Here is a 27,143-nt window from a genome sequence, read left to right as displayed (position 1 = left end):
ATAAATCGTCAATGTTTCAGGTCGAATCCTTCATCCAGTCCTGATGTTTACAAGATGTTGCCCTGACTGGAGTGGAATTTGGAATTCGTTTCAAAGTTTAAAGTAAATTTATTATCAAAGTACATATATGTCACCATATACAACCCTGAGATTCATTTTCTTGCTGGCATACTCAATAAATCCAATAACCAAAATAGAATCAATGAAAGACCGCACTCAACAGGGCGGACAAACAATGTGTAAAAGAGAACAAACTACAAGTGCAAAAAGAAAGAAAAAACACTAATAAATAAATAAATAAGCAATAAATACGGAGAACATGAGATGGAGAGTCATTGAAAGTGAGCCTGTAGGTTGTGGGACCAGTTTTGGTGAGAGGTTGAATGAAGTTATCCCCTCTGATTCAGGAGTCTTGTGGTTAAGGGATAATAACTGGTTCTGAACCTGGGTGGTGAGAGTCCTGAGGCTCCGGTACCTTCTTCCTCATGGTAGCAGTGAGAAGAGAGCATGACCTGGGTGGTGGGTGTCCCTGATGATGGTGCTGCTTTCCTGCAACAACACTCCGTGTAGATGTGCTGAATGGTGGGGAGGGCTTCACCCGTTATTCTTGTTAATGAGTACTGAGATAAAGCAGAAGTTGTTCCTCAGTTTCTGTGCCATCCAGACACATCACGTCACACAAGTGTACATCAAGGAAGTAAAAAGAAGGCAGAAAGCAAAATACTGAGCAGCAGCTACAGAGAAACAGCAGGTAAACAAATAATGAGCAAGGTGGGTCAGGAGATGGAGTATTCATGTTTATCAGGAAAGGCAGGATAGGCTGGTTTCTTTTTATTTAGAGATACAGCACAGTAACAGGCTCTTCCAGCACAACGAGCCTACACTGCCAGTTACACCACTGTAACCAATTCACCTACTCACCCTACGTCTTTGCAATATGGGACGAAAATGGAGCACGTGGACGAAACCCACGCGGTCACAGAGAGAAGGGACAAACACTTTACAGGCTGCGGTGGGGAATTGAAGCCGGGTCACTGATACTCTAACGGTGTTATGCTAACCGTTACGCTACCATATCTTTGTTCTCTCTAGAGCAGGGGTTCCCAACCTTTCATGCCACGGACCCGACTATTAACCGGGGGCCCGGGAAACCCTGCTCCAGAGCGAAGCAGGTTGAGGGGTGAAATGAGAGAGGTGTACAAATGGGTAGGCAGTGTCCATAGTAGGAGAGCACCAGGTTGAAGTCAGGGGGGAGGAGAAGTAAAGGGGATCTGTAGGGTGATTTACTCCACACAAAGCTGTTAGGTATCTGGAATGAGCTGTCAGGGGTGGAGGTGGTGGAGACAGGAACAGTAACAACATCTGGACATGTACCTGAATGAGCAGGGCACAGAGGGGTGGGCAGTTAATGCAGGCCAGTGGGATTAGTATAGGTGGCCAAGAGGGTCAGCATAGATACAGTGGGCCGAAAAGCCTGTTTACATGCTGTCCATTATCTGTGACTGTATGGTTTAAACTGCACAGAAAGATCTATGTCCTGGTTGTTATCGAGTTGTTGGGTCTCCCTTCCTGTTGGCAGGTATACGTTGGACTGTGATTATATACCAGTCATTGAAAGTGGGCATGCAGGTACAGCAGGCGGTGAAAAAGGCGAATGGTATGCTGGCATTCATAGCAAGAGAATTCGAGTACAGGAGCAGGGAGGTACTACTGCAGTTGTACAAGGCCTTGGTGAGACCTGGAGTATTGTGTGCAGTTTTGGTCCCCTAATCTGAGGAAAGACATTCTTGCCATAGAGGGAGTACAAAGAAGGTTCACCAGATTGATTCCTGGGATGGCAGGACTTTCATATGATGAAAAACTGGATCGACTAGGCTTATACTCATTGGAATTTAGGGGGGATTTTATTGAAACGTATAAAATCCTAAACGGATTGGACAGGCTAGATGCAGGAAGATTGTTCCTGATGTTGGGGAAGTCCAGAACGAGGGGTCACAGTTTGGGGATAAAGGGGAAGCTTTTTAGGACCAAGATTAGGAAACACTTCTTCACGCAGAGAGTGGTGAATCTGTGGAATTTTCTGCCACAGGAAACACTTGAGGCCAGTTCATTGGCTATATTTAAGAGGGAGTTAGATATGGCCCTTCTGGCTAAAGGGATCAGGGGCAAGGCTGGTACAGGGTTCTGAGGTGGATGATCAGCCATGATCATACTGAATGGCGGTGCAGGCTCGAAGGGCTGAATGGCCTACTCCTGCACCTATTTTCTATGTTTCTATGTTTCTATTTTAATTCCCAGCATGAACTTTTATCTGTATAAATCTTTTCTCAGCAAGTGAATTGTCCTCTTGAGTTCAAGCTTTTAACGGCTGCTTTCAGTTAGCGAGTTAGACTGAGGAAGGAAGGCAGCTCATCTTGTCCACTGAGTCTCCACCTTGCTGCTGTCTGTACATGGAGAGACGGTATGGAGAACGGCAAAGCAGAGGCTCTTGTTCATGTGGGAACGTGCTATGAAACATTCTGAGATATGCTCCCCCAGCTCAAGACACTGTAGATGCTAGAACTGAGAGCAAAGAAACAAATCGCTTGGAGGAATTTGGCAGAGACGTGTGAGTCACTGGGTCTGGGGTTCAGCCTGCAATCATTGGTGAGACCTAGGGTCGATACCAGAGCCCAAAGCAATTGAGTCCAAAAGTCGAGTCCCAATTGCTGAAATCCTGGGCCTATGGGTCTACTGGAAAAGTCGGAGGTCCAGTCTGTGAATCTGCTGGGGAAGTCGGAGGCCTGACATCTGCAAATCCACAGGAACACTGGGGAAGTCAGAGGCCTGACATCTGCAAGTCCCCAAGAACACTGGGGAAGCTGGAGGCCTGATGTCTGCAAGCATTGGAAAAGGTACAGAGGAGATTTACCAGAACGCTGCCTGGTTTAGAGAGTATGCATTATGATCAGAGATTAAGGGAGCTAGGGCTTTACTCTTTGGAGAGAAGGAGGATGAGAGGAGACATGATAGAGGCGTACAAGATAATAAGAGGAATAGATAGTGTGGATAGCCAGTGCCTCTTCCCCAGGGCACCACTGCTCAATACAAGAGGACATGGCTTTAAGGTAAGGGGTGGGAAGTTCAAGGGGGATATTAGAGGAAGGCTTTTTACTCAGAGAGTGATTGGTGCATGGAATGCACTGCCTGAGCCAGTGGTGGAGGCAGATACACTAGTGAAGTTTAAGAGACTACTAGACAGGTATATGGAGGAATTTAAGGTGGGGGCTTATATGGGAGGCAGGGTTTGAGGGTCGGCACAACATTGTGGGCCGAAGGGCCTGTACTGTGTTGTACTATTCTATGCTCTATAAGTCCACTGGAACACTGGGGAAGTCAGAGCCCTGTTGTCTGCAAGTCCACAGGAACACTGGGGAAGTCAGAACCTGACGTCTGCTAATCTGCGAGTCTGGAAGAGGCCTGTCTCTTGCTGCTGCCGGTGGGGTCGCATGCTGCAGGGTCCTGAAGCAGCCAACGAGCTCCTGGACACGTTTCTCTTGTCTCAGCGCTGAACACGCTCCATTTCCAGAGACGTGCAGCTTATGCTCCACGTGTCTTTTTTTACTCTTTACCGTTTGTGCGATTTGACTGAGCTGCTTCATCAGGAAGGCGAAATGGGAGCACTCCCAGAGAACTTACAGGGAACTCAGAGGATTACGGACAACAAGCCTACCCTGTGTGTCTGTGACCAGGATGCTCCACTCCCTGAGAGGCTGAATGTTTTCTGTGCTCGATATGATGCGCAAAATGAAGTGCTGGCGAGGAAGGCACCCCTCCCCCAGGGGAGCAGTCACTCCGTGTGGCTGACGCTGAGGTGAGGAAGACCCTGGTCAGAGTCGACTCAAACAAAGCTGCAGGGCCTGATAATATACCAGGTCGGGTTCTGAAAGACTGCGCAGCCCAGTTGACAGAGGTGCTGACAGATATATTCAACATCTCTCTGGAACAATCCGTTGTCCCCTCGGTTTTCAAGGTGGCAAAGGTCACTCCAGTGCCAAAGAAGGTGACAGTAACCTAACTAAATGACTATCGTTAGGTGGTATTAACATCAACCATTAAGAAGGTGCTTTGAGCAGCTGGTCATGGAGGACATTGAAGCCTTTCTCCTAGCTACTTTGAACCATTTCTGGTTGGCTTATCGCTCAAATCGATCCACTGACGATGTGATGGACTCTACCCTCACTCTGTCCTGTCCCACCTGGAAAATGGGGTCTCATATGCCAGTCTGCTGTTTATAGACTTCAGTTTGGCATTCAACACCATCATATCCCAGAAACTGGTGGGGAAACTGTCCTCACTGGGGCTCAACACCTCCCCCTGCAATTGGATACTGGACGTCTTAACAGTAAGGCCATAGTCAGTCCGTGTGGGCAGCAACGTCTCCTGTCCCATTACGCTGAGCACTGGCGCTCCCCAAGGCTGTGTCCTCAGCCGGATGCTGTTTACACTGGTCCAGCTCAAACAGTATCATCAAGTTTGTGGGTGACACAACAGTGGTTTCCCTCATCAAGAGCGGTGACGAGACGGAGTACAGAGAGGAAGTGGGGCGATTGGTGGATTGGTGTGAAAAGAACAACGCAAGCCTGAATGTGGAGAAGACAAAGGAAATCACGGTGGACTTCAGGAAGGTGCAGAGGAACCATCTCCCTCTGTGAATACGTGGCTCCTCCACAGAGAACGTTCAGTGCACCAAGTTCCTGGGAGTTCACATCATGGATGACCTCACCTGGTCCATTAATATCCCCTCCCTGAGCAAGAGGGCACAGCAGTGCTTCCACTTCCTACGAAGACTGAGACAAGCAAGGCTTCCACCGCCCATCTTAACTGTATTTTACAGGAGCACCATTGAGTGTGTCCAGACAAGTTGCATCTCCATCTGGTATGGGAGCGGTCAAGCATCGAACTACAAGTCCCTACAAAGGACTGTGAGATTAGTTGAGAGGATCATAGGGGTCTCCCTACCATCCACTGGGGACATTTATCAGGACGACTGCGTAAACAGGGCCCTTAGTGATGTCAAGGATCCCATCCATCCATCCAGCATCCTCTTTGACTTTCTACCACCAGGCAGGAGACTGTGATGCATAAGAACAAGAACGGTCAGGATGGGAAACAGTTTCTTCCTCCAGGCCATTAGGCTTCCGAACTCCTGGCCACATCGTATTCGAAGTGTCACTGGTTAATCTGTTCCGTACTTCACAATATTTAATATTAATATATTTTAGTTTGTTATTTGTGTGATTCATCTGTAGATTTTATCCTTACCTTCATAAGTTATGTGTACTACTGTGTTTTAGACTTTGGTTTGAAGAAACTTTGCCTCTTTCTATGTACATTGTATAGTTATATACGTTATGTACATGTATATAGTTAAAGGACAATAAACTTCACTTGACACGGACTATCTCTGCAACTGTGTGGTCTGCAACCATCAGAACAGTGCTGAAATGACTTGGTGGCTGTGGCCTCCAGCCATCAACTTTATGACTGTGGACTCACGTTCGGGGACTCTGCAGTTTGATGTTCAGTGCTCTGTGTGTTATTTGTCCATGTTTTGTTTTTGCGTGATTTGTTTTTTTTTCACACATTGGGTGATTGACAATCTTTGTTATGTGGGGGATTTTCTTTAAACGGGTTCTATTGTGTTTCTGTGTCTTATGGCTGCCTGCAAGAAGACGAATCTCAAGGTTGTATACTGTGAGCATTCCTTGATGATAAATGCACTTCGAACTTTGAACCTTTGCCCTGGGGTTGGAGGCCTGTCGGGGTCTGTGTGTATGCGTGTGTGATTGTAGACGGGAGGGAGGAAAGGGTCTTGTTTTGCTGTTGTGTCCTGTGTTGTTCTGCTGAGCACTGAGGACATGCTGTGTTGGTGCCAGAATGTGTGCCGACACCTACTAGCAAATCTTCAGCTTGTATTGGTTGTTGATGGAAATGACACATTTCACTTTATGTTTCGACGTGCACGTGATGAATCTGAATCTGACATTAAGTGGACACTACGGGGAGAAGCGGTAGATATATAGATACCTGAAATTTGGGCTAGGGCTGACCTTGTGGGGGGGGGGTCATAGAAATTAGCTGGTAGCCTTAAGGGACAAGAGGGTATGATCTTTCATTCTGGAGAATGGGTCCCAGTGAGAATGTGCTGGAGGAGCTGGGGGGTAGTGCAAATCTTTTGACCCACGATGTTGTGCTGAACTTTAAGCTGGATCAAGAATTCCCTAGCTGGGGGCCACAGACCCCTTGCTTAATGGTATTAGTCCATGGCATAAGAAAGGTTAGGAACCCTTAATCTAAATCAATCAAACTCTTCCCTCCTACACAGCCCTCCATTTTTCTTTCATCCATGTAAGAGTTTCTTAAATGGCCCAAATGTATCTGCCTCTAAAGACCACCACTCCTGGCAGGGCGTTCCACGCATCTAGCATTTTCTGTGTAAAACAAAAACTTTCTCATAGTCATAGTCATAGTCATACTTTATTGATCCCAGGGGAAATTGGTTTTCGTTACAGTTGCACCATAAATAATTAAATAGTAATAAAACCATAAATAGTTAAATAGTAATATGTAAATTATGCCAGGAAATAAGTCCAGGACCAGCCTATTGGATCAGGGTGTCTGACCCTCCCAGGGAGGAGTTGTAAAGTTTGATGGCCACAGGCAGGAATGACTTCCTATGACGCTCTGTGTTGCATCTTGGTGGAATGAGTCTCTGGCTGAATGTACTCCTGTGCCCAACCAGTACATTATGTAGTGGATGGGAGACATTGTCCAAGATGGCATGCAACTTAGACAGCATCCTCTTTTCAGACACCACCGTGAGAGAAAGTCCAGTTCCATCCCCACAACATCACTGGCCTTACGAATGAGTTTGTTGATTCTGTTGGTGTCTGCTACCCTCAGCCTGCTGCCCCAGCACACAACAGCAAACATGATCGCACTGGCCACCACAGACTCGTAGAACATCCTCAGCATCGTCCGGCAGATGCTAAAGGACCTCAGTCTCCTCAGGAAATAGAGACGGCTCTGACCCTTCTTGTAGACAGCCTCAGTGTTCTTTGACCAGTCCAGTTTATTGTCAATTCGTATCCCCAGGTATTTGTAATCCTCCACCATGTCCACACTGACCCCCTGGATGGAAACAGGGGTCACCGGTACCTTAGCTCTCCTCAGGTCTACCACCAGCTCTGACATCCCCCTTCTCTCTATACTTTCCTCCAAACAACTTAAACTTCTGTTCCCCGTGTCAGCCATTTCCATCCTGGGAAATGGTCTCTGGGTGACCATTCTATCTATGCCTCTTATCATCTTGTACTTACTTTATCTTTTTGGACCCCTCTTGTCTCTTTTACACCTCAGTCAGGTCACCACTCATCCTCCTTTGCTGCAAAGAAAAGACCTAACTCTCTCTACCTATCCTCATTAGGCGAGCTCTCTACTCCAGGTGGTACCCTGATAGATCTCCTCTGCACCCTCTCTAAAGCTTCCTCGTCCTTCCTGTAGTGAAATGATCAGAACTGAACACAGTACTCCAAGTGTGGTCTGACCAGGATTTTACAGAGCTACAGCTTTTCCTTGTGGCGTTAGCTAACATCTCTCCATGAGAGTAGAAGGAAAGTTGACAGCTGAATCATTATCGCCCATGCACGTTACCATGGGAGATCTGCAGCTTGAAAAATACAAGATGGAAAAATTGTAGTATAGAGCAGCAGAGAGATTCAGTCCTTAGCAACGTATTATGTCTTGATGTATAAAACTGTAGGGCACCAGGCTCTGCCTGAGTTTACAACAACATTACCAGACAGCATGGGCACCTGAATTTAGCTGATGAGTAGTAATTGCTCTCAGTCTGCATGGCCAAGTAATTATCATAGTATTTAAGGAGGGTAAAGCTTCCTGGTGCTGGACAGGTTCCTCATTCACGATCCACACCCTCAAGGAATGCTGTCAGTGAGAGGGGGTGAGACGAGGACAGTGTCACTTGATATTGGCGCTGCCTCTGGTCAGCTGTGTGGCAATAAATCCTGGAACAGTTCACACCATTCCTTGCTGTCACCTATCTGGACAGCCCCGGCATTCCCTCTTCTCATCGAGCACTACAGCACAGAAACATGGTCCATCTAGACCATGTCAAGCTTATTCTGCATTCACCCATGCCTGGACCAGAGCCCTCCCATCCATATTCCTATGTCAATTTCTCTTAAGTGTTGAAATCGAACTCACACCCCACCCACTTCCACTGGCAGCTCGTTCCACACTCTCACCACCGTCTGAGTGAAGAAGTTTCTCCTCATGGTCAACTTTCACCCTTCACCTATGAGCTCAAGTTCTAGTCTCACCCAACTTCACTGGAGTTCTCTTTAAATTTCTCTTCCAGTCAAAGAAAAGCTTAGCTTTGTTTGTCACCCGTGCGTCGAAACATGCAGCGAAAGGCATTGTCTTATGGCAACGGCCGACACAGTGCAAGGACGTGTGGGGGACAGTCCACAAAGGTCACTACGCTGTCGGTGCCAACGTATCATGCTCACAACTTACTCAGCCTAACCTGTACCTCTTTGGGATGTGGGAGGAAGCCAGAGTACCCAGGAGGTGACGGAGAGAATATACAAACCCTTCACAGACAGCAGTGGGGATTGAACCCCAACTGCTGGTGCTGTAGGGTGTTACGCCGCTTTGCCGCCCATACAATACAGGCATCGACAGTGGTGGGTAAAGGAAATCGCTGGTCAGGCAGCATCCCTTGGGGGAAAGTGGATAGTTCATGTTTCAGAACCATACCTTCCTCTGGACTGGAAAGAAGTGAGGGACAGCCAGTATAAAGATGTCGGGGAGAGAAGGAGTGGAGCAAGAGATGGCAGGTGATTGGTGGATCCAGGTGAGAGGGAGATGGAGATGGTGATGGTGGGAGCTAATAGGTAGAGGCAACAGAGGGCTGCAGGCGGTGGGCTCCGATAGGTAGAGGCATCAGAGGGCTGCAGATGGTGAGATCTGATAGGTAGAGGCAGCAGAGGGCTGCAGACGGTGGGATCTGATAGATAGAGGCAACAGAGGGCTGCAGACGGTGAAATCTGATAGGAGAGAAGGGAGGAGCATAGAACCAAATAAGGGAGGTGGGCGGCCAGATGGGAACAGTGGGAGGGAGGGGGTCCAGCAGGGGGTGTGTGGGTGATGGGCAGGTGGAGGAGGGAATTGATCTTAGTGATCAAAGCATGTTGGGGGGGTCAGTGGGTCGATTAGAAGGCGAGAAGAAGGGGTCGGGGGGGAGAAACGTCTTCACTCAGAGGGTGACGCGTGTGGAATGAGCTGCCAGCGGAGTGGTGAGGACAGGGGATGTGTGGGGAACTGGAGGGGCTTGCTGGTATCCTAAGCTTTGTTAAACTGGCATTCTTCTGAGTGTGGGATGTGACATGTCCCCCCTTCCTCCCCAGGCACTGGGGTACCTCGGGATTGAACCCACCCAGCAGCAGCAACAGGCACTCCGCCGTCAACTCCAGGTGGACTCCAAGGGAACGGTGGCCTATGGGGGTGAGTGCGGGTCCTCACTATGTGTGTCCCTAACCCCATTTAAATTTGTCTCCTAGTTCAATAAGGGGGTCTGTTGACCTCACCGTCGTCTTGCACCTTATTGTCTGCCTACTCTGCACTTTCTCTGTAACTTAGAACACTTTGTTCTGCCTTCTGTTACTGTTTTCCCTCGTACTACCTCAATGTACTGATATAGTGAATCTACTAAGTCTATGGTTGGAATGCAAAACAAAGTTTTTCACTGTATTTTGGTACCTGTAACAATAATGAGTAAATTTACCCCAAACCTCAAGTGTCACTGGGCCTCTGATGTTCAGAAACTCCCTTCAGATTGGATCGCTGTTTAATTCCTCCTCAGCATTATTCAGTATTAATGGCTTGTTCAAAGTATCTTCTATAGTAAAGGAAAAGTGAAGAATATCTGTTTAAATCCTTGGCTTCAGTCTCAGGGTTCGAATGTGACCTGAGCCTCGGGTTCAGGCTCAGGGAGGAAAGTATAAGGGGGAAGTCAGTTATTTTTTTACGCAGAGAGATGGGTGATTTGTAGATTAATTTGTACACCCCATTAACAATCTTATGTGGCAGTGTGATCTGGTCCTGTTGGACGAGTGTTCCCTTGTTAAGGAACTATTTTCTTTCTCCACAGACTTTGTGCAGACAGCCAGAGACTTGTTCCGATTGCAGCTGGATGACACGGCCTCGGAGTCAGTGGAGTGGTCTGTCGCCAGCCTCTCCGAGACAGCACGTGCCACACAGGTGAGGTTTCTCCCAGACAGCACATGCCACACAGGTGAGGCCTCTCCGAGACAGCACGTGCCACACAGGTGAGGTTTCTCCCAGACAGCACGTGCCACACAGGTGAGGTTTCTCCCAGACAGCACATGCCATACAGGTGAGGCCTCTCCGAGACAGCACGTGCCACACAGGTGAGGTTTCTCCCAGACAGCACGTGCCACACAGGTGAGGCCTCTCCGAGACAGCACGTGCCACACAGGTGAGGTTTCTCCCAGACAGCACGTGCCACACAGGTGAGGTTTCTCCCAGACAGCACATGCCACACAGGTGAGGCCTCTCCGAGACAGCACGTGCCATACAGGTGAGGCCTCTCTGAGACAGCACGTGCCACACAGGTGAGGCCTCTCTGAGACAGCACGTGCCACACAGGTGAGGTTTCTCCGAGACAGCACGTGCCACACAGGTGAGGTTTCTCTCAGACAGCACGTGCCACACAGGTGAGGTTTCTCCGAGACAGCACGTGCCACACAGGTGAGGTTTCTCCCAGACAGCATGTGCCACACAGGTGAGGTTTCTCTCAGACAGCACGTGCCACACAGGTGAGGTTTCTCCCAGACAGCACGTGCCACACAGGTGAGGTTTCTCCCAGACAGCACATGCCATACAGGTGAGGCCTCTCCGAGACAGCACGTGCCACACAGGTGAGGTTTCTCCCAGACAGCACATGCCATACAGGTGAGGCCTCTCTGAGACAGCACGTGCCACACAGGTGAGGTTTCTCCGAGACAGCACGTGCCACACAGGTGAGGTTTCTCTCAGACAGCACGTGCCACACAGGTGAGGTTTCTCCGAGACAGCACGTGCCACACAGGTGAGGTTTCTCCCAGACAGCATGTGCCACACAGGTGAGGTTTCTCTCAGACAGCACGTGCCACACAGGTGAGGTTTCTCCAAGACAGCACGTGCCACACAGGTGAGGCCTCTCTGAGACAGCACGTGCCACACAGGTGAGGCCTCTCCGAGACAGCACGTGCCACACAGGTGAGGTTCCTCTCAGACAGCACGTGCCACACAGGTGAGGTTTCTCTCAGACAGCACGTGCCACACAGATGAGGTTTCTCCCAGACAGTACGTGCCACACAGGTGAAGTCTCTCTGAGACAGCACGTGCCACACAGGTGAGGTTTCTCTCAGACAGTACATGCCACACAGGTGAGGTTTCTCTGAGACAGCACGTGCCACACAGGTGAGGTTTCTCTCAGACAGTACGTGCCACACAGGTGAGGTTTCTCTCAGAAAGCACGTGACACACAGGTGAGGTTTCTCCCAGACAGCACGTGCCACACAGGTGAGGTTTCTCTCAGACAACATGTGCCACACAGGTGAGGTCTCTCTGAGACAGCACGTGCCACACAGGTGAGGTTTCTCTCAGACAGTATGTGCCACACAGGTGAGGTTTCTCTGAGACAGCACGTGCCACACAGGTGAAGTCTGTCTCACCACCGCAGTCCAGCCTGTTTGCACTCCTGCCTCCAGCGCCGAGCAGCCTGGGAGAATACCAAACCAGTCATCTGTGCCTGTAACCACACTTGGAATTCTGTTGTGCAGTCGCGCAGTATCAGGAAAAATCTCCTTTTTCCATGTGAATATAAATGACTAGAGAGTTCTAGAGCACAGAACCAGGCCCTTTGGCCCGTCTAGCCCATGCAAAACCATTATTCTGCCTAGTCCCATTGACCTGCATCTGGACCATAACCCTCCACACCCTTCCCATCCACCTACCTATCCAAACTCTCTGAGTGAGGCAGTTCCCCTTCAGGTTTCCCTTGAAATGGTTGATGGGAGTAGGTAGCTTAAATAATTTCAGCACGGACTAGGTGGGTCGAAGGGCATTTTCTGTGCTGTACTTCTCGGACTCTATTTCACCTTTCACCCTTAACCTACGACCTCCAATTCTAGTCTCACCCTATCTCAGTGGAAAAAGCCTGCTTTCATTTACCCTATCTATACCCCTCATAATTTTGTATATCTCTATCAAATCTCCCTTCACTCTCCTATGCTCCAGAGAATAAAGTCCTAACCTATTCAACTTTTCCCTTTTCGGCACGGACTAGAAGGGCCGAGATGGCCTGTTTCTGTGCTGTAATGGTTATATGGTTATATAATTTGGTTCCTCAAGTCCCACAACATCCTCGTAAATTTTCCCTGTACTTTTTCAGTAGCCTTATTGATATCTTCCCTATAGATAAGTGACCAGAACTGCACATAATACTCCAAATTCGGCCTCAGCAATGTCTTCTACAGTGTTAACATAATGTTCCAACTCCTATATTCAATACAATGCTCAAACCCTCATCAGGCTCTGTCTACCTCATCTCTGCATATAATCCCTTGAATGCCTGGGTAAGGCTCAAGCCTGCAAGTCTGTCCCCGGTTTCTGTTCTATATATCAAAGTACATATATGTGACCATATGCAACCCCGAGATTCATTCGCTTGCAGGCATACTCTATAAATCCATAAAATAACCATAACAGAATCAATGAAAGATTGCACCAACTTGGGCTTTCAACCACTGTGCAAAAAACAACAAACTGTGCAAATTCAAAAAGAAAGAAATAATAATAATACATAAATAAGCAATAAATATTGATAACATGAGAAGAGTCCCTGAAAGTGAGTCCATAGGTTGTGGGAACATTTCAATGGTGGCCAAGTGAAGTTATCCCCACTGGTTCAAGAGCCTGACGGTGAGGGGTGATAACTGTTCCTGAACCTGGTGGTGTGGGACCTGATGGTTGAGGGGTGATAACTGTTCCTGAACCTGGTGGTGTGGGACCTGATGGTTGAGGGGTGATAACTGTTCCTGAACCTGGTGGTGTGGGACCTGATGGTTCAGGGGTGATAACTGTTCCTGAACCTGGTGGTGTGGGACCTGATGGTTGAGGGGTGATAACTGTTCCTGAACCTGGTGGTGTGGGACCTGATGTTTGAGGGGTGATAACTGTTCCTGAACCTGGTGGTGTGGGACCTGATGTTTGAGGGGTAATAACTGTTCCTGAACCTGGTGGTGTGGGACCTGATGGTTGAGGGGTAATAACTGTTCCTGAACCTGGTGGTGTGGGTCCTGACGGTTGAGGAGTGATAACTGTTCCTGAACCTGGTGGTGTGGGTCCTGACGGTTGAGGGGTGATAACTGTTCCTGAACCTGGTGGTGTGGGACCTGACGGTTGAGGGGTGATAACTGTTCCTGAACCTGGTGGTGTGGGACCTGATGTTTGAGGGGTGATAACTGTTCCTGAACCTGGTGGTGTGGGACCTGATGGTTGAGGGGCGATAACTGTCCCTGAACCTGGTGGTGTGGGACCTGATGTTTGAGGGGTGATAACTGTCCCTGAACCTGGTGGTGTGGGACCTGATGTTTGAGGGGTGATAACTGTTCCCGAACCTGGTGGTGTGGGACCTGATGGTTGAGGGGCGATAACTGTCCCCGACCCTGGTGGTGTGGGACCTGATGGTTGAGGGGCGATAACTGTTCCTGAACGTGGTGGTGTGGGACCTGATGGTTGAGGGGCGATAACTGTTCCTGAACCTGGTGGTGTGGGACCTGATGGTTGAGGGGTGATAACTGTTCCCGACCCTGGTGGTGTGGGACCTGATGGTTGAGGGGCGATAACTGTTCCTGAACCTGGTGGTGTGGGACCTGATGGTTGAGGGGTGATAACTGTTCCCGACCCTGGTGGTGTGGGACCTGATGGTTGAGGGGCGATAACTGTTCCTGAACCTGGTGGTGTGGGACCTGATGGTTGAGGGGCGATAACTGTCCCTGAACCTGGTGGTGTGGGACCTGATGGTTGAGGGGCGATAACTGTCCCTGAACCTGGTGGTGTGGGACCTGATGGTTGAGGGGCGATAACTGTCCCTGAACCTGGTGGTGTGGGACCTGATGGTTGAGGGGCGATAACTGTCCCTGAACCTGGTGGTGTGGGACCTGATGGTTGAGGGGCGATAACTGTACCCGACCCTGGTGGTGTGGGACCTGATGGTTGAGGGGTGATAACTGTTCCCGAACCTGGTGGTGTGGGACCTGATGGTTGAGGGGCGATAACTGTTCCTGAACCTGGTGGTGTGGGACCTGATGGTTGAGGGGCGATAACTGTTCCTGACCCTGGTGGTGTGGGACCTGATGGTTGAGGGGTGATAACTGTTCCCGAACCTGGTGGTGTGGGACCTGATGGTTGAGGGGTGATAACTGTTCCCGACCCTGGTGGTGTGGGACCTGATGGTTGAGGGGCGATAACTGTTCCTGAACCTGGTGGTGTGGGACCTGATGGTTGAGGGGCGATAACTGTCCCTGAACCTGGTGGTGTGGGACCTGATGGTTGAGGGGCGATAACTGTCCCTGAACCTGGTGGTGTGGGACCTGATGGTTGAGGGGCGATAACTGTTCCTGAACCTGGTGGTGTGGGACCTGATGGTTGAGGGGCGATAACTGTCCCTGAACCTGGTGGTGTGGGACCTGATGGTTGAGGGGCGATAACTGTCCCTGAACCTGGTGGTGTGGGACCTGATGGTTGAGGGGCGATAACTGTCCCTGAACCTGGTGGTGTGGGACCTGATGGTTGAGGGGCGATAACTGTCCCTGAACCTGGTGGTGTGGGACCTGATGGTTGAGGGGCGATAACTGTCCCTGAACCTGGTGGTGTGGGACCTGATGGTTGAGGGGCGATAACTGTCCCTGAACCTGGTGGTGTGGGACCTGATGGTTGAGGGGCGATAACTGTCCCTGAACCTGGTGGTGTGGGACCTGATGGTTGAGGGGCGATAACTGTCCCTGAACCTGGTGGTGTGGGACCTGATGGTTGAGGGGCGATAACTGTACCTGAACCTGGTGGTGTGGGACCTGATGGTTGAGGGGCGATAACTGTCCCTGAACCTGGTGGTGTGGGACCTGATGGTTGAGGGGCGATAACTGTTCCTGAACGTGGTGGTGTGGGACCTGATGGTTGAGGGGCGATAACTGTTCCTGAACCTGGTGGTGTGGGACCTGATGGTTGAGGGGTGATAACTGTTCCCGACCCTGGTGGTGTGGGACCTGATGGTTGAGGGGCGATAACTGTTCCCGAACCTGGTGGTGTGGGACCTGATGGTTGAGGGGCGATAACTGTCCCTGAACCTGGTGGTGTGGGACCTGATGGTTGAGGGGCGATAACTGTCCCTGAACCTGGTGGTGTGGGACCTGATGGTTGAGGGGCGATAACTGTCCCTGAACCTGGTGGTGTGGGACCTGATGGTTGAGGGGCGATAACTGTACCTGAACCTGGTGGTGTGGGACCTGATGGTTGAGGGGCGATAACTGTCCCTGAACCTGGTGGTGTGGGACCTGATGGTTGAGGGGCGATAACTGTTCCTGAACGTGGTGGTGTGGGACCTGATGGTTGAGGGGCGATAACTGTTCCTGAACCTGGTGGTGTGGGACCTGATGGTTGAGGGGCGATAACTGTTCCTGAACCTGGTGGTGTGGGACCTGATGTTTGAGGGGTGATAACTGTTCCCGAACCTGGTGGTGTGGGACCTGATGTTTGAGGGGTGATAACTGTTCCCGAACCTGGTGGTGTGGGACCTGATGGTTGAGGGGTGATAACTGTTCCCGACCCTGGTGGTGTGGGACCTGATGGTTGAGGGGTGATAACTGTTCCCGAACCTGGTGGTGTGGGACCTGATGGTTGAGGGGTGATAACTGTTCCCGAACCTGGTGGTGTGGGACCTGATGGTTGAGGGGTGATAACTGTTCCCGACCCTGGTGGTGTGGGACCTGATGGTTGAGGGGTGATAACTGTTCCCGAACCTGGTGGTGTGGGACCTGATGGTTGAGGGGCGATAACTGTTCCTGAACCTGGTGGTGTGGGACCTGATGGTTGAGGGGCGATAACTGTTCCTGACCCTGGTGGTGTGGGACCTGATGGTTGAGGGGCGATAACTGTTCCTGAACCTGGTGGTGTGGGACCTGATGGTTGAGGGGCGATAACTGTTCCTGAACCTGGTGGTGTGGGACCTGATGGTTGAGGGGCGATAACTGTTCCTGAACCTGGTGGTGTGGGACCTGATGGTTGAGGGGCGATAACTGTTCCTGAACCTGGTGGTGTGGGACTTGATGGTTGAGGGGCGATAACTGTCCCTGAACCTGGTGGTGTGGGACCTGATGGTTGAGGGATAATATTGTTCCTGAACCTGGTGGTGTGGGTCCTGAGGCTCCTGTACCTCCGTCCTGATGGCAGCAGCAAGAAGAGAGCATGTCCTGGGTGGTGGGGTGCCTGATGATAGATACTGCTTTCCTGCGGCAGTGTTTCATGTGGTTGGGCTCAGTGTGGGGTAAGTTTTACCCGTGATGGACTGGGACATATCCATTTTTTTTGGTAGGATTTTCCGTTCAGGGGCATTGGTGTTTCCATACCAGGCTGTGATGCAGCCTGTCAACATACTCTCCACCACACATCTATAGAAGTTTGTCAAGGTTTTAGATGTCATGTGGAATCTTTGCAAACTCCTGAGGAAGTAGAGACGCTGCCGTGCTTTCCTTGTAATTGTGTTTACGTGCTGGGCCCAGGACAGGTCCTCTGAAACGATAACTCTGAGGAATTTGAAGTTGCTGACTCTCTCCACACCTGATCCTCCAATGAGGACTGGCTCATGGACCTCCAGTTTCCTCCTCCTGAAATCAATAATCAGCTCCTTGGTCTTGCTGACGTGAGTGAGAGGTTGTTGTTTTGGCACCACTCAGCCAGATTTCCAATCTCCCTCCTGTATGCTGTTCCATCATCCCTTTGATTCGGCCTCTGACAGTGGTGTTGTCAGCAAACTTGAGTGTGGCATTGGAGCTGTGCTTAGCCACACAGTCGTTATTGTAAAGTGGATAGAGCAGGGGGCTAAGCACACAGTCCTATGGTGCACCTGTGCTGATGACGCAAAGATTAGGAGAGTTGTAGATAGAAAGGATGGTTGCCTGAGGACACAGACGGACATGGACCGGCTAGAAAGTTGGGCAGAGCGGAGGCAGATGGAATTTAATCCAAACAAATGTAAGGTGATGTATTTTTGGTTGCCTTACACCTGCTGAACATGTACAGTAAAAGTCAGGGTCTTAGAAGCTTTGCTGTACAGAAGGAACTCAGGATACAACTTCATATCTCCATTAAAATGATGGCACAAGTGGGCAGGGTAGTGAAGAAGGTGTTTAGCTTGCACAAGGAAAAAGTACAAGCTCCTTACAGACAGCAGCAGCTATCGAACAATCGTGACTGATCGCTGGCTCTGTAAACCGCTGAGCTAATCTCAATGTCCACCTGCTTTCACTGAGTAGTGTCCACATCTCTACACTCTCAGGCCAGTGTCTCCCCACCCGGTTTCACAGAGTAGTGTCCACATCTCTACACTCTCAGGCCAGTGTCTCCCCACCCAGTTTCACCGAGTAGTGTCCACATCTCTACACTCCCAGGCCAGTGTCTCCCCACCCAGTTTCACAGAGTAGTGTCCACATCCCTACACTCTCAGGCCAGTGTCTCCCCACCCAGTTTCACAGAGTAGTGTCCACATCTCTACACTCCCAGGCCAGTGTCTCCCCACCCAGTTTCACCGAGTAGTGTCCACATCTCTACACTCCCAGGCCAGTGTCTCCCCACCCAGTTTCACCGAGTAGTGTCCACATCTCTACACTCTCAGGCCAGTGTCTCCCCACCCAGTTTCACCGAGTAGTGTCCACATCTCTACACTCCCAGGCCAGTGTCTCCCCACCCAGTTTCACAGAGTAGTGTCCACATCCCTACACTCCCAGGCCAGTGTCTCCCCACCCAGTTTCACAGAGTAGTGTCCACATCTCTACACTCCCAGGCTAGTGTCTGCCCACCCAGTTTCACCGAGTAGTGTCCACATCTCTACACTCCCAGGCCAGTGTTCACCCAGTTTCACCAAGTAGTGTCCACATCTCTACACTCTCAGGCCAGTGTCCACCCACTTTCACCGAGTAGTGTCCACATCTCTACACTCCCAGGCCAGTGTTCACCCAGTTTCACCAAGTAGTGTCCACATCTCTACACTCTCAGGCCAGTGTCCACCCACTTTCACCGAGTAGTGTTCACATCTCTACACTCCCAGGCCAGTGTTCACCCAGTTTCACCAAGTAGTGTCCACATCTCCACACTCCCAGGCCAGTGTCCACCCAGTTTCACAGAGTAGTGTTCACATCTCTACACTCCCAGGCCAGTGTCTCCCCACCCAGTTTCACCCCCTGTTGTTAGTTGGGAATGATAGCATGCGATGACCAAGTGATGTGTAAAACACTTACCCCACCCACCTGGCTTCACACTTCACCTTCCAGCTATCCTGCTTCGCCTCCCCACACCTTTTTATTCTGTCTTCTCTCTATTCCTTCAAGAAAGTTTTCAGCCCGAAACGTCGACTGTTCTTCACTCATTTCCATAGAGGCTGCCTGACCTACTGAGTTCCTCCAGCATTTTGTGTATGTTGCCTTGGATTTCCAGCGTCTGCAGAATCTCTCATGTTTATGATTTGCTGGCTACAGAGACTGAACAACCTGTGTGTGTTGCAGGTTCCATTATCTACGTCAGTAGATGCTGAGGACCTGGAAAGAATTACTCAGGAGCGGGATGAAGCATTGAAGGAGTTGAAGAAAGTGAAGGTGAGAGGGTGACTGCTGCTTCGAATGATGATTGCTGTGTCCTAGAGAAGAGGCCGAATCTTTAACATTTCAAAATTCCTTCGTACAAATTTTTATCAATTTAAGTAACACCATCTTTACTGTAACAAATTTGAATGGGGCAGCACGGGCTCATTGTGACAGAAGGGCTGGCTACTGCGCTGTGTCTCTAAATAAAATAACTGAACTGTAAGAGGTGGGTTCACCTCTTGCTGCTTTGTGTTTCCCTCAGGAGGAGTTGGCACAGTCAGAGACAAACAGGAAGCAGCTGAGTGAGGATCTACAGAAAGCCAGACAGGTGAGAAGGCGTTTGTCACAGAGAAGTCAAAATAGAAGTTCAAAGTACATTTACATCAAAGTGTGTTTACAGTATATAACCTTGAGGCTCGCCTTCTGACAGGCAGCCACAAACAAACACAACAGGACACATTCAAAACCCCGTACAGCAAAGACCATCAAACACCCAATGTGTGTGTCAGGGGGAGGGGAGAACAAATTGTGCAAACCATAGAAAAAGTAAACAAATAACACAGAGAACACGAACCACAGAGTCCCCGAACGAGACTCACAGTCACGGAGACAGTCCGGCGCTGAGGGGAGTGAAACGGGTCCAGGAGCCCGAACGTGATCCACAGTCACGGAGACAGTCCGGCGCTGAGGGGAGTGAAACCGGTCCAGGAGCCCGAACGTGATCCACAGTCACGGAGACAGTCCGGCGCTGAGGGGAGTGAAACCGGTCCAGGAGCCCGAACGTGATCCACAGTCACGGAGACAGTCCGGCGCTGAGGGGAGTGAAACCGGTCCAGGAGCCCGAACGTGATCCACAGTCACGGAGACAGTCCGGCGCTGAGGGGAGTGAAACCGGTCCAGGAGCCCGAACGTGATCCACAGTCACGGAGACAGTCCGGCGCTGAGGGGAGTGAAACCGGTCCAGGAGCCCGAACGTGATCCACAGTCACGGAGACAGTCCGGCGCTGAGGGGAGTGAAACCGGTCCAGGAGCCCGAACGTGATCCACAGTCACGGAGACAGTCCGGCGCTGAGGGGAGTGAAACCGGTCCAGGAGCCCGAACGTGATCCACAGTCACGGAGACAGTCCGGCGCTGAGGGGAGTGAAACCGGTCCAGGAGCCCGAACGTGATCCACAGTCACGGAGACAGTCCGGCGCTGAGGGGAGTGCCGATGGTCACAGAAAGGAGTCCCTCAACCCACCTGATTCAGATTCTGGTCTGTTTATCACATCAGAACATACAGTGAAATGCACTGCTTGTGTTAACAACCGACATTATCTAAGGATATGCTGAGGGCAGCGTGCAAGTGTTGCCACACATTCTAGCACCTACATAGCATGTCCACAGCGTTCTGCTGAGCAACACAGAACACAACAGGCGACAAAGCAACAAGAGCAAAACAGGCCCCATGCAACTGGCAGTCGTGTGTGTGTGTGACAAACACGAGCGAATCTGCAGATGCTGGAAATCCAAGCAACGCACACAAAATGCTGGAGGAACTCAGCAGGCCAGGCAGCATCTATGGAAAAGAGTACAGTCGACGTTTCAGGCCAAAACCCTTCAGCAGAACTGGAAAAAGAGATGAAAAGTTAGAGCAGGAAGGTGGGGGCAGGGAGAAAGAAGTTCAAGGTGATAGGTGAAACTGAGGGGAGGGGTTGAAATAAACTTCTGGGAAGCTGATAGGTGAAAGAGATAAAGGGCTGGAGAAGGGGGAATCTGATGGGAGAGGGTAGAAGACCATGGAAGAAAGAAAAGGGGGAGGAGATGGGCAGGTAAGGAGATAAGGTGAGAGACGGAAACGGGAATTGGGGGAACGGTGAGGGAGGAGCAATCGCCTGAAGTTTGAGAAGCCGATGTTCTTGCCATCGTTGGGGTCTATCCAAACGGAATGGAAGGTGTTGCTTCCCCAGCCTGAGTGTAGCCTCGTTGCAGCAGTAGAGGAGGCAATGGACTGACACGTCAGAATGGGAATGAGAGGTAGAATTGAAATAGGTGGCTACCGGGAGATCTTTCAGCGAAGCAGTCTCCCAGTCTACGTCAGGTCTCACCGGTGTACAGGAGGCCACACCTAGAGCATTGGATACAGCAGATGACCCCAACAGACTCACAAATGTCACCTCACCTGGAAGGGCTATTTGGGGCCCTGAAAGATAGCGAGGGAAGGGGTGTTAGGGGCAGGTGTGGCACTTGTTTCACCTGTGAGGATAAGTACCAGTCCTGGCCTCAATAAGGTTGAGGTCAGTCTGCCAGACTACTACAGCAACCCCCCTTACCTGTGGGTTTGATGGTGAGGTTAGGATTAGTGCAGAGAGAGTGGAGAGCAGCACATTCAGAGGAAGTGAGGTTAGAATTAGAGAGGAGAGTGTTAAAGTCAAGCCGGTTAATGTCTCGTCGGAAAAAGACCCAGAGCAGCAGAAGGCCAGAGCCGCGTGTCCAAGAAGAGGAAGAGGGTTGAAGACAGGAGAAGAGGTCATCGGTGCGGGCGGGAGAGTCCTTGCCAAAGAAGTAGGCACGGAGACGGAGGCTCCGTCTGTGTGTGTGTGTGTGTGTGTGTGTGCAAGCAATGTGTGGCAGCAACTTCAACAGTACTGCGGTCACAGCACAAAAAGACCCACTAACCGTAAGCCACATATAGTCTCTGAATGACTGGGTGTTTGGGCTGTTTCACTAACCCAGCCAAATCCCTGAGCTTCTTCGCCTTAGTCGGTTTTTACCGCCATCCTTTCCAGTGGAGTGGGGTTCTGAAAGGCACGTATGTAAGGCCAGAAGACGGAGTCCTGGGAACCACAGTGTCTCGCACTATGTTGTCCCCATCCACCTGGGTTGAAAGAGCTGTTGAGCCAAAGCCCTGCGTGCTTCTTCTTCCCAAGGATATATCCAGTCTCTGCTGTGGCTCTTCCGCTTCTGCCAGATCTGTGCCCGGACTGGATCCCTCTGCAGTCTTCTGGCTTGGCATCCTCTGAACTCTGCGCAGGGTGATCACACAACTCAGGCTGTGCTTCATGCAGTTTAATTAAATTAAAGATTAGCTTTGTTTGTCAAATTAGCTGCATTTGTAAGTCCAAGATAGAGTGGATGTGGAAAGGATGTTTCCTGTAGTGGGGAGTCTAGGAGCAGAGGGCACAGACTCAGAATACAAGGACATCCATTTAAGACAGAGATGAGGAATTTTTTTTTAGCCTGAGGGTAGTGAATCTGTGGAGGCAAAGTCATTGAGTATATTTAAAGCAGATGTTGATATGGTCTTGATTAGTCAGGGCGTCAGAGGTTATGAGGAAAAGCAGGAGAATGAGGTTGAGAGGGATAATAAGTCAGCCATGATGGAATTGTAGAGCAGACTCAATGGGCCGAATGGCCTTATTCTGCTCCTGTGTCTTATGGTCACACGGACATCGACTCACACCGGCCAGCATCTGTCAGCTTGTACTCGCTCCCTTCTCCCAAAATTCTGATCTGACTTCTGCCCCCTTCCTCTCTCGTCCTGATGAAGGGTCCCGGCCCAAAGCGTTGACTGTTCATTCCCCTCCATAGATGCTGCCTGACCTGCTGAGTTCCTCCAGCATTTTGTGTGTGTTGCTCTGGATTTCCAGCATCTGCAGAGTCTCTTGTGTTTGGGATAAATTGGAGTTGATGTATGTAGACACAAGTTCAGTGTGTGCTGTTCCATTTTATCCCCTGGTTCAGTCCTTCCCTACCTACATCCGTGACACTTCACATGCTGGCAATCTCTCCAACCACTTTCAGTTACTATCTCTTCTATCGGTTAGTCCTGACGAAGGGTCTCAGCCTGAAACGTCGACTGTACCTCTTCCTACCGGTGCTGCCTGGCCTGCTGCGTTCACCAGCAGCTTTGATGTGTGTCACTTTCAGTTGCCTGGCCCCAGTCGCCTCATTTTGACTATTTACTCTCTCCCCCTCCTCTGCTGTTGGAGCGCTGGTTTGTCCGCCTGACTGTGAAGTTGCTCTGAATGTTATGCAGCCTCCCAGCCCAGAGTTTGACGTGCTTCCTCAGTTCAGCTCCAGCTTCTCGGCAAACAAGTGCTCTCATGCATAAAAGATCACAGTGCGCGGCAGAGTAAACAGGCAGAGAGCTAAATCCCCGCAGGGACTCGGCTCCTTTTTCATGTTCACGTTGCTGGAGAACACAGATCAATGGTAAAGCAAAACAGATGTGAGGCACCGGCCGCGGCCAGCTCTGTGTAGAGGACTCAAACTCCACAAAAGGCCATGCGGTAACGATTACAGTCCCAGAAACAAGGTGTAGCTGTGCCTCAGAGCAGGGCGCTTGTTGTGTTCCAGTTGCCTGTTAATGCATCAGGAATGTCAGATGGAATTTCCTTTCCTCGAAACAGCAGTAAGCGTGCGAAGCAGCTTCCTGTTGTTGGCTGCGCAGGGCCCTTCTCGCAGCAGGCCTTGGGAATCATCACATATCTGTCCCTCGTGGCTCAGTAGTGAGGTCTGGAATATAAAAGCAAGGATGTAATGCTAAGGACATTGGTCAGACTACATTTCAGCAGTTGTGGGCCCCGTAGCTTAAAAAAAGTTGCTGGTATTGAAGAGGTTCACAAGAATGATCCCAAAAATGAAAAAAATAATATTCGAGGAGTGTTTGATGCCTCTGGGCCTGTACTCCCTGGAGTTTAGAAGGATGGAGGGGGAGGGTTTTCATTGAAACCTATTGAATATTGAAAAGCTCGGGAAAACCTGCAGGCACTGCCTGGCTTGCCGAGTTCCTCCAGTGTTTTCATAGTCATACTTTATTGATCCCTGGGGAAATTGGTTTGTGTGTGTTGCTTGAATATTGTAAAGCATCTACGCTCTGTCCGCCAGAGAAAGCAGTATCTCCCAGTGGCCACACATTTTAATTCCACATCCCATTCCCATTCTGACATGTCTATCCCCGGCCTCCTCTGCTGTAAAGATGAAGCCACACTCAGGTTGGAGGAACAACACCTTATATTCCATCTGGGTAGCCTCCAACCTGATGGCATGAACATTGACTTCTCTAACTTCCGCTAATGCCCCACCTCCCCCTCGTACCCCATCCGTTATTTATTTATATACATGCATTCTTTCTCTGTCTCTCCTTTTTCTCCCTCTGTCCCTCTCGCTATACCCCTTGCCCATCCTCTGGGTTTTCCCCCCCTCCGCTTTTTCCTTCTCCCTGGGCCTCCTGTCCCATGATCCTCTCATATCCCTTTTACCAATCACCTGTCCAGCTCTTGGCTCCATCCCTCCCCCTCCTGTCTTCTCCTATCATTTCGGATCTCCCCCCTCCCCCTCCCACTTTCAAATCTCTTACTAGCTCTTCTTCAGTTAGTCCTGACGAAGGGTCTCAGCCCGAAACGTCGACTGTACCTCTTCCTAGAGATGCTGCCTGGCCTGCTGCATTCACCAGCAACTTTGATGTGTGTTGATAGATTGGATGTGGAGAGGATATTTCCTAGAGTGAGGGAGTCTAGGACCAGAGGGCACCACCTCACAATAGGACATCCCTTTAGAACAACGAGAAGGAATTTCTTCAGCTGGAAGCTGATGAATCATTGCCGCAGGGAGCAGTGGAGGCCAAGTCATTTGGTATATTTAAAGCAGAGCCTCTTGATCAGTAAGATGAGTTTTGGATTACGGTCAGGGCATCAAAGGTTAAGGGGAAAGGCAGGAGAATAAGTTGAGAGGGAAAATAAATCAGCCCCGATGGAATGACGGAGTAGACTTGATAGGCCGAATGGCCTAATTCTGTTCCTGTGTCTCCTGGTCTGCTGCCTGCCCTTGCTGCCCACTGTGGCTTTGGCGCTCTCTCAACTGAGCAACTTTTCCAGCAAGCATACAGCACACCAAGGACATTTCCCCCCTCTGCTCTGTGCTCAGATAGACCCACCTCCTCTTCCTCCACTGTCACCGTCCCCTCCTTTCCTGTGCCCTGGTGTCTATTCAGCTTCCCAGCCTTTCACCACTCCCTGCAAGAGTGCGCTCTCATGAAATCTCTCGTGAATTTGCCACTGGGTTTGTTTGTGATTTTCTCGTCTTCGAAGATCCTCAGAGTCAGGTTTATTATCAATGGCGTGTCATGAAATTAGTTGTAGCGGATCTGAGAGGGTTCTTGGCCTGGTACATTAATGGGGGAAGGCTGAGGGGAATATGGCAAGCCAGGCAAATGGGCACTTTGGGCAGTGTAAAAACAAAACATTCTGCAGATGCTGGAAATCCAAAGCAACACACACAGAATGCTGGAGTCCTGGGTCCAGGCAAGGTTTAATCGATGCAGTTTGTGGGATGGACTCCATGGTTCACATTATGATGTGTTTCTGGTTTTTGGTCACTGCTTTTCCCATTGCTATTTTGTGCAATTTTGATCGGAGTGGCCTGCAGAAAATGACATAGCTCTAGATTGAACTGAACTGAGCTGTACTGAAAATGCCTGGACTCTTTCAATGTCTCTGACTTGGGGGGGAGGGTTGCTGTTTTATATTCTATGTTTCCCGCTCGTTGTTTTGCTGTTGATGTGATTTGTTTTTGTTTGCGCGTTGTGGGTTTGATGTTTTACTTTGAGTGAGTTCTGTGGTTTTCTTTGTTTCGTGGTTGTCTGTGGGGAAGGTGAATCTCAGGGTTGGACACTGCAGACGTACTTTGAATCTTTGAACACAGTGGCTCAGGCAGCATCAATGGAAAGGAATGGGCAGTCAGCATTTTGGGCCGAGACCCTTCCATCAGGACTGGAAAGGAAGGGGGAAGATGCCAGAGTAAACAGGTGGGGAGGGGAAAGAGGACGCTTAGAAAGTGAGAGGTGACACCAGGTGGGTGGGGAAGATCAAGGTAAAGGGCTGGAGATGAAGGAATCATATGGGAGAGGAGGAAGGGAAGGCAGAGGTGTACAGGGAGAGACGATAAGAGGTAAGAGGCCAGAGGGCAGAATACAAGAAGAGGAGAGGGGGTGGGAAAAAATTACCAGAAGGACAAATTGTTATTCATGACATCAGGTTGGAGGCTGCTCAGGCGGAATATAAGGTGTTGCTCCTCCACCCTGAGGGTGGCCTCACCTTGACACAAGAGGAAGTCATGGACCAACACGTCAGTATGGGAATGGGAATGGTAATATTTGGCCACCAGGGAGTTCTGCTTGTGGTGGATGAAGCAGAGGTGCTCAACGAGCAGTCCCCCAATTTACAATGGGTCTCACCAGTGTAGGTGAGGCCACATTGGGAGCACTGGACACAATAGACAACCCCAGCAGATTGTTGAGTCACCTGGAAGGACTGTTTGGGGGCCAGAATGCAAACCGGGACCGAGGAGGTGGTGAGTCTGCGGGTGTAGCACCTAGGCCACTTGTAGGCGTAAGTGCCAGGACAGACAACTTGTATAGCATGAACAACTTGGGCTGAATGGCCTGTTTCTATGGTGTATAACTTTGTGAATATATAACATAGAAAGTTAAAAGCAAGTACGTCGGTTATCATCAGGAGTATGGTTTTGATGCACTGAGCCCAGAACGGTTTTATAAAGATGCCCTAATTAAGGGCCTCAGCCCAAAACATTGACTGACTGTACATTTACATAGACGCTACCTGACCTGCTGAGTTCCTCCAGCATTTTGTGTGTGTTGCTCTGGATTTCCAGCATCTGTGTTTGGGATAAAATGGAGTTGAGGTATGTGGACACGAGTTGAGAGGGGCAAAAGCAGGCAGAAACAAGGGGCCCACTCAGACAGTCAGGTTAATGGATCTTTGCTAGGAGATAGAAACAAGCTGTGCGGGTTAAGGTTGGTGGCGGCTTACGTACTGAAAATGAAACTATCAGACCCAGGGAACTCTACGTAGATGCTGCCAGACCTCCAGCATTTTGTGTGTGTTACAAAGAAAATGAACTCCACCATGGACAGTCCCGAGCCCGGCTGCAAAAAAAGGGTTGGACATGGGGCTAGCAACCCCATCCTGTAAAAACGCAGAGCTACAGACACGTCGGCAGAACCTCCAAAGACCTCACCCCCGGGAGAGGCAGGACCTTTGAAGATGGACTATGCCTGGGGACAACTGGCCCAGGACAGAGGAGCCTGGCGAGCAGCTGTCCGTGGCCTGTGCCCCAGTAGGGGTGGTGGACCTGAGTAAGTAAAGGAAGCTGCAGGG

At 50.2% G+C, this 27,143-nt stretch overlaps 1 protein-coding gene across 1 annotated transcript in view; it reads left to right on the top strand.

The window, feature by feature from the left end:
- The window catches only part of LOC140187197 (syntaxin-binding protein 4-like), a 104,553-nt gene that overhangs the window by 46,893 nt on the left and 30,517 nt on the right, over window positions 1-27,143 (top strand). Inside the window, 4 exon segments of the mRNA XM_072242260.1 lie at window positions 9,471-9,567; window positions 10,214-10,323; window positions 18,906-18,995; window positions 19,246-19,311. Of these exon segments, the coding sequence (XP_072098361.1) occupies window positions 9,471-9,567; window positions 10,214-10,323; window positions 18,906-18,995; window positions 19,246-19,311 (363 nt within the window).

This window comes from Mobula birostris, chromosome 24, assembly GCF_030028105.1.
Source record: "Mobula birostris isolate sMobBir1 chromosome 24, sMobBir1.hap1, whole genome shotgun sequence".
In the NCBI taxonomy this organism is placed as follows: Eukaryota; Metazoa; Chordata; class Chondrichthyes; order Myliobatiformes; family Myliobatidae; genus Mobula; species Mobula birostris.
The sequence above is the reverse complement of the archived record's forward strand: the minus strand, read 5'-3'. Positions and strand labels throughout refer to the sequence as shown.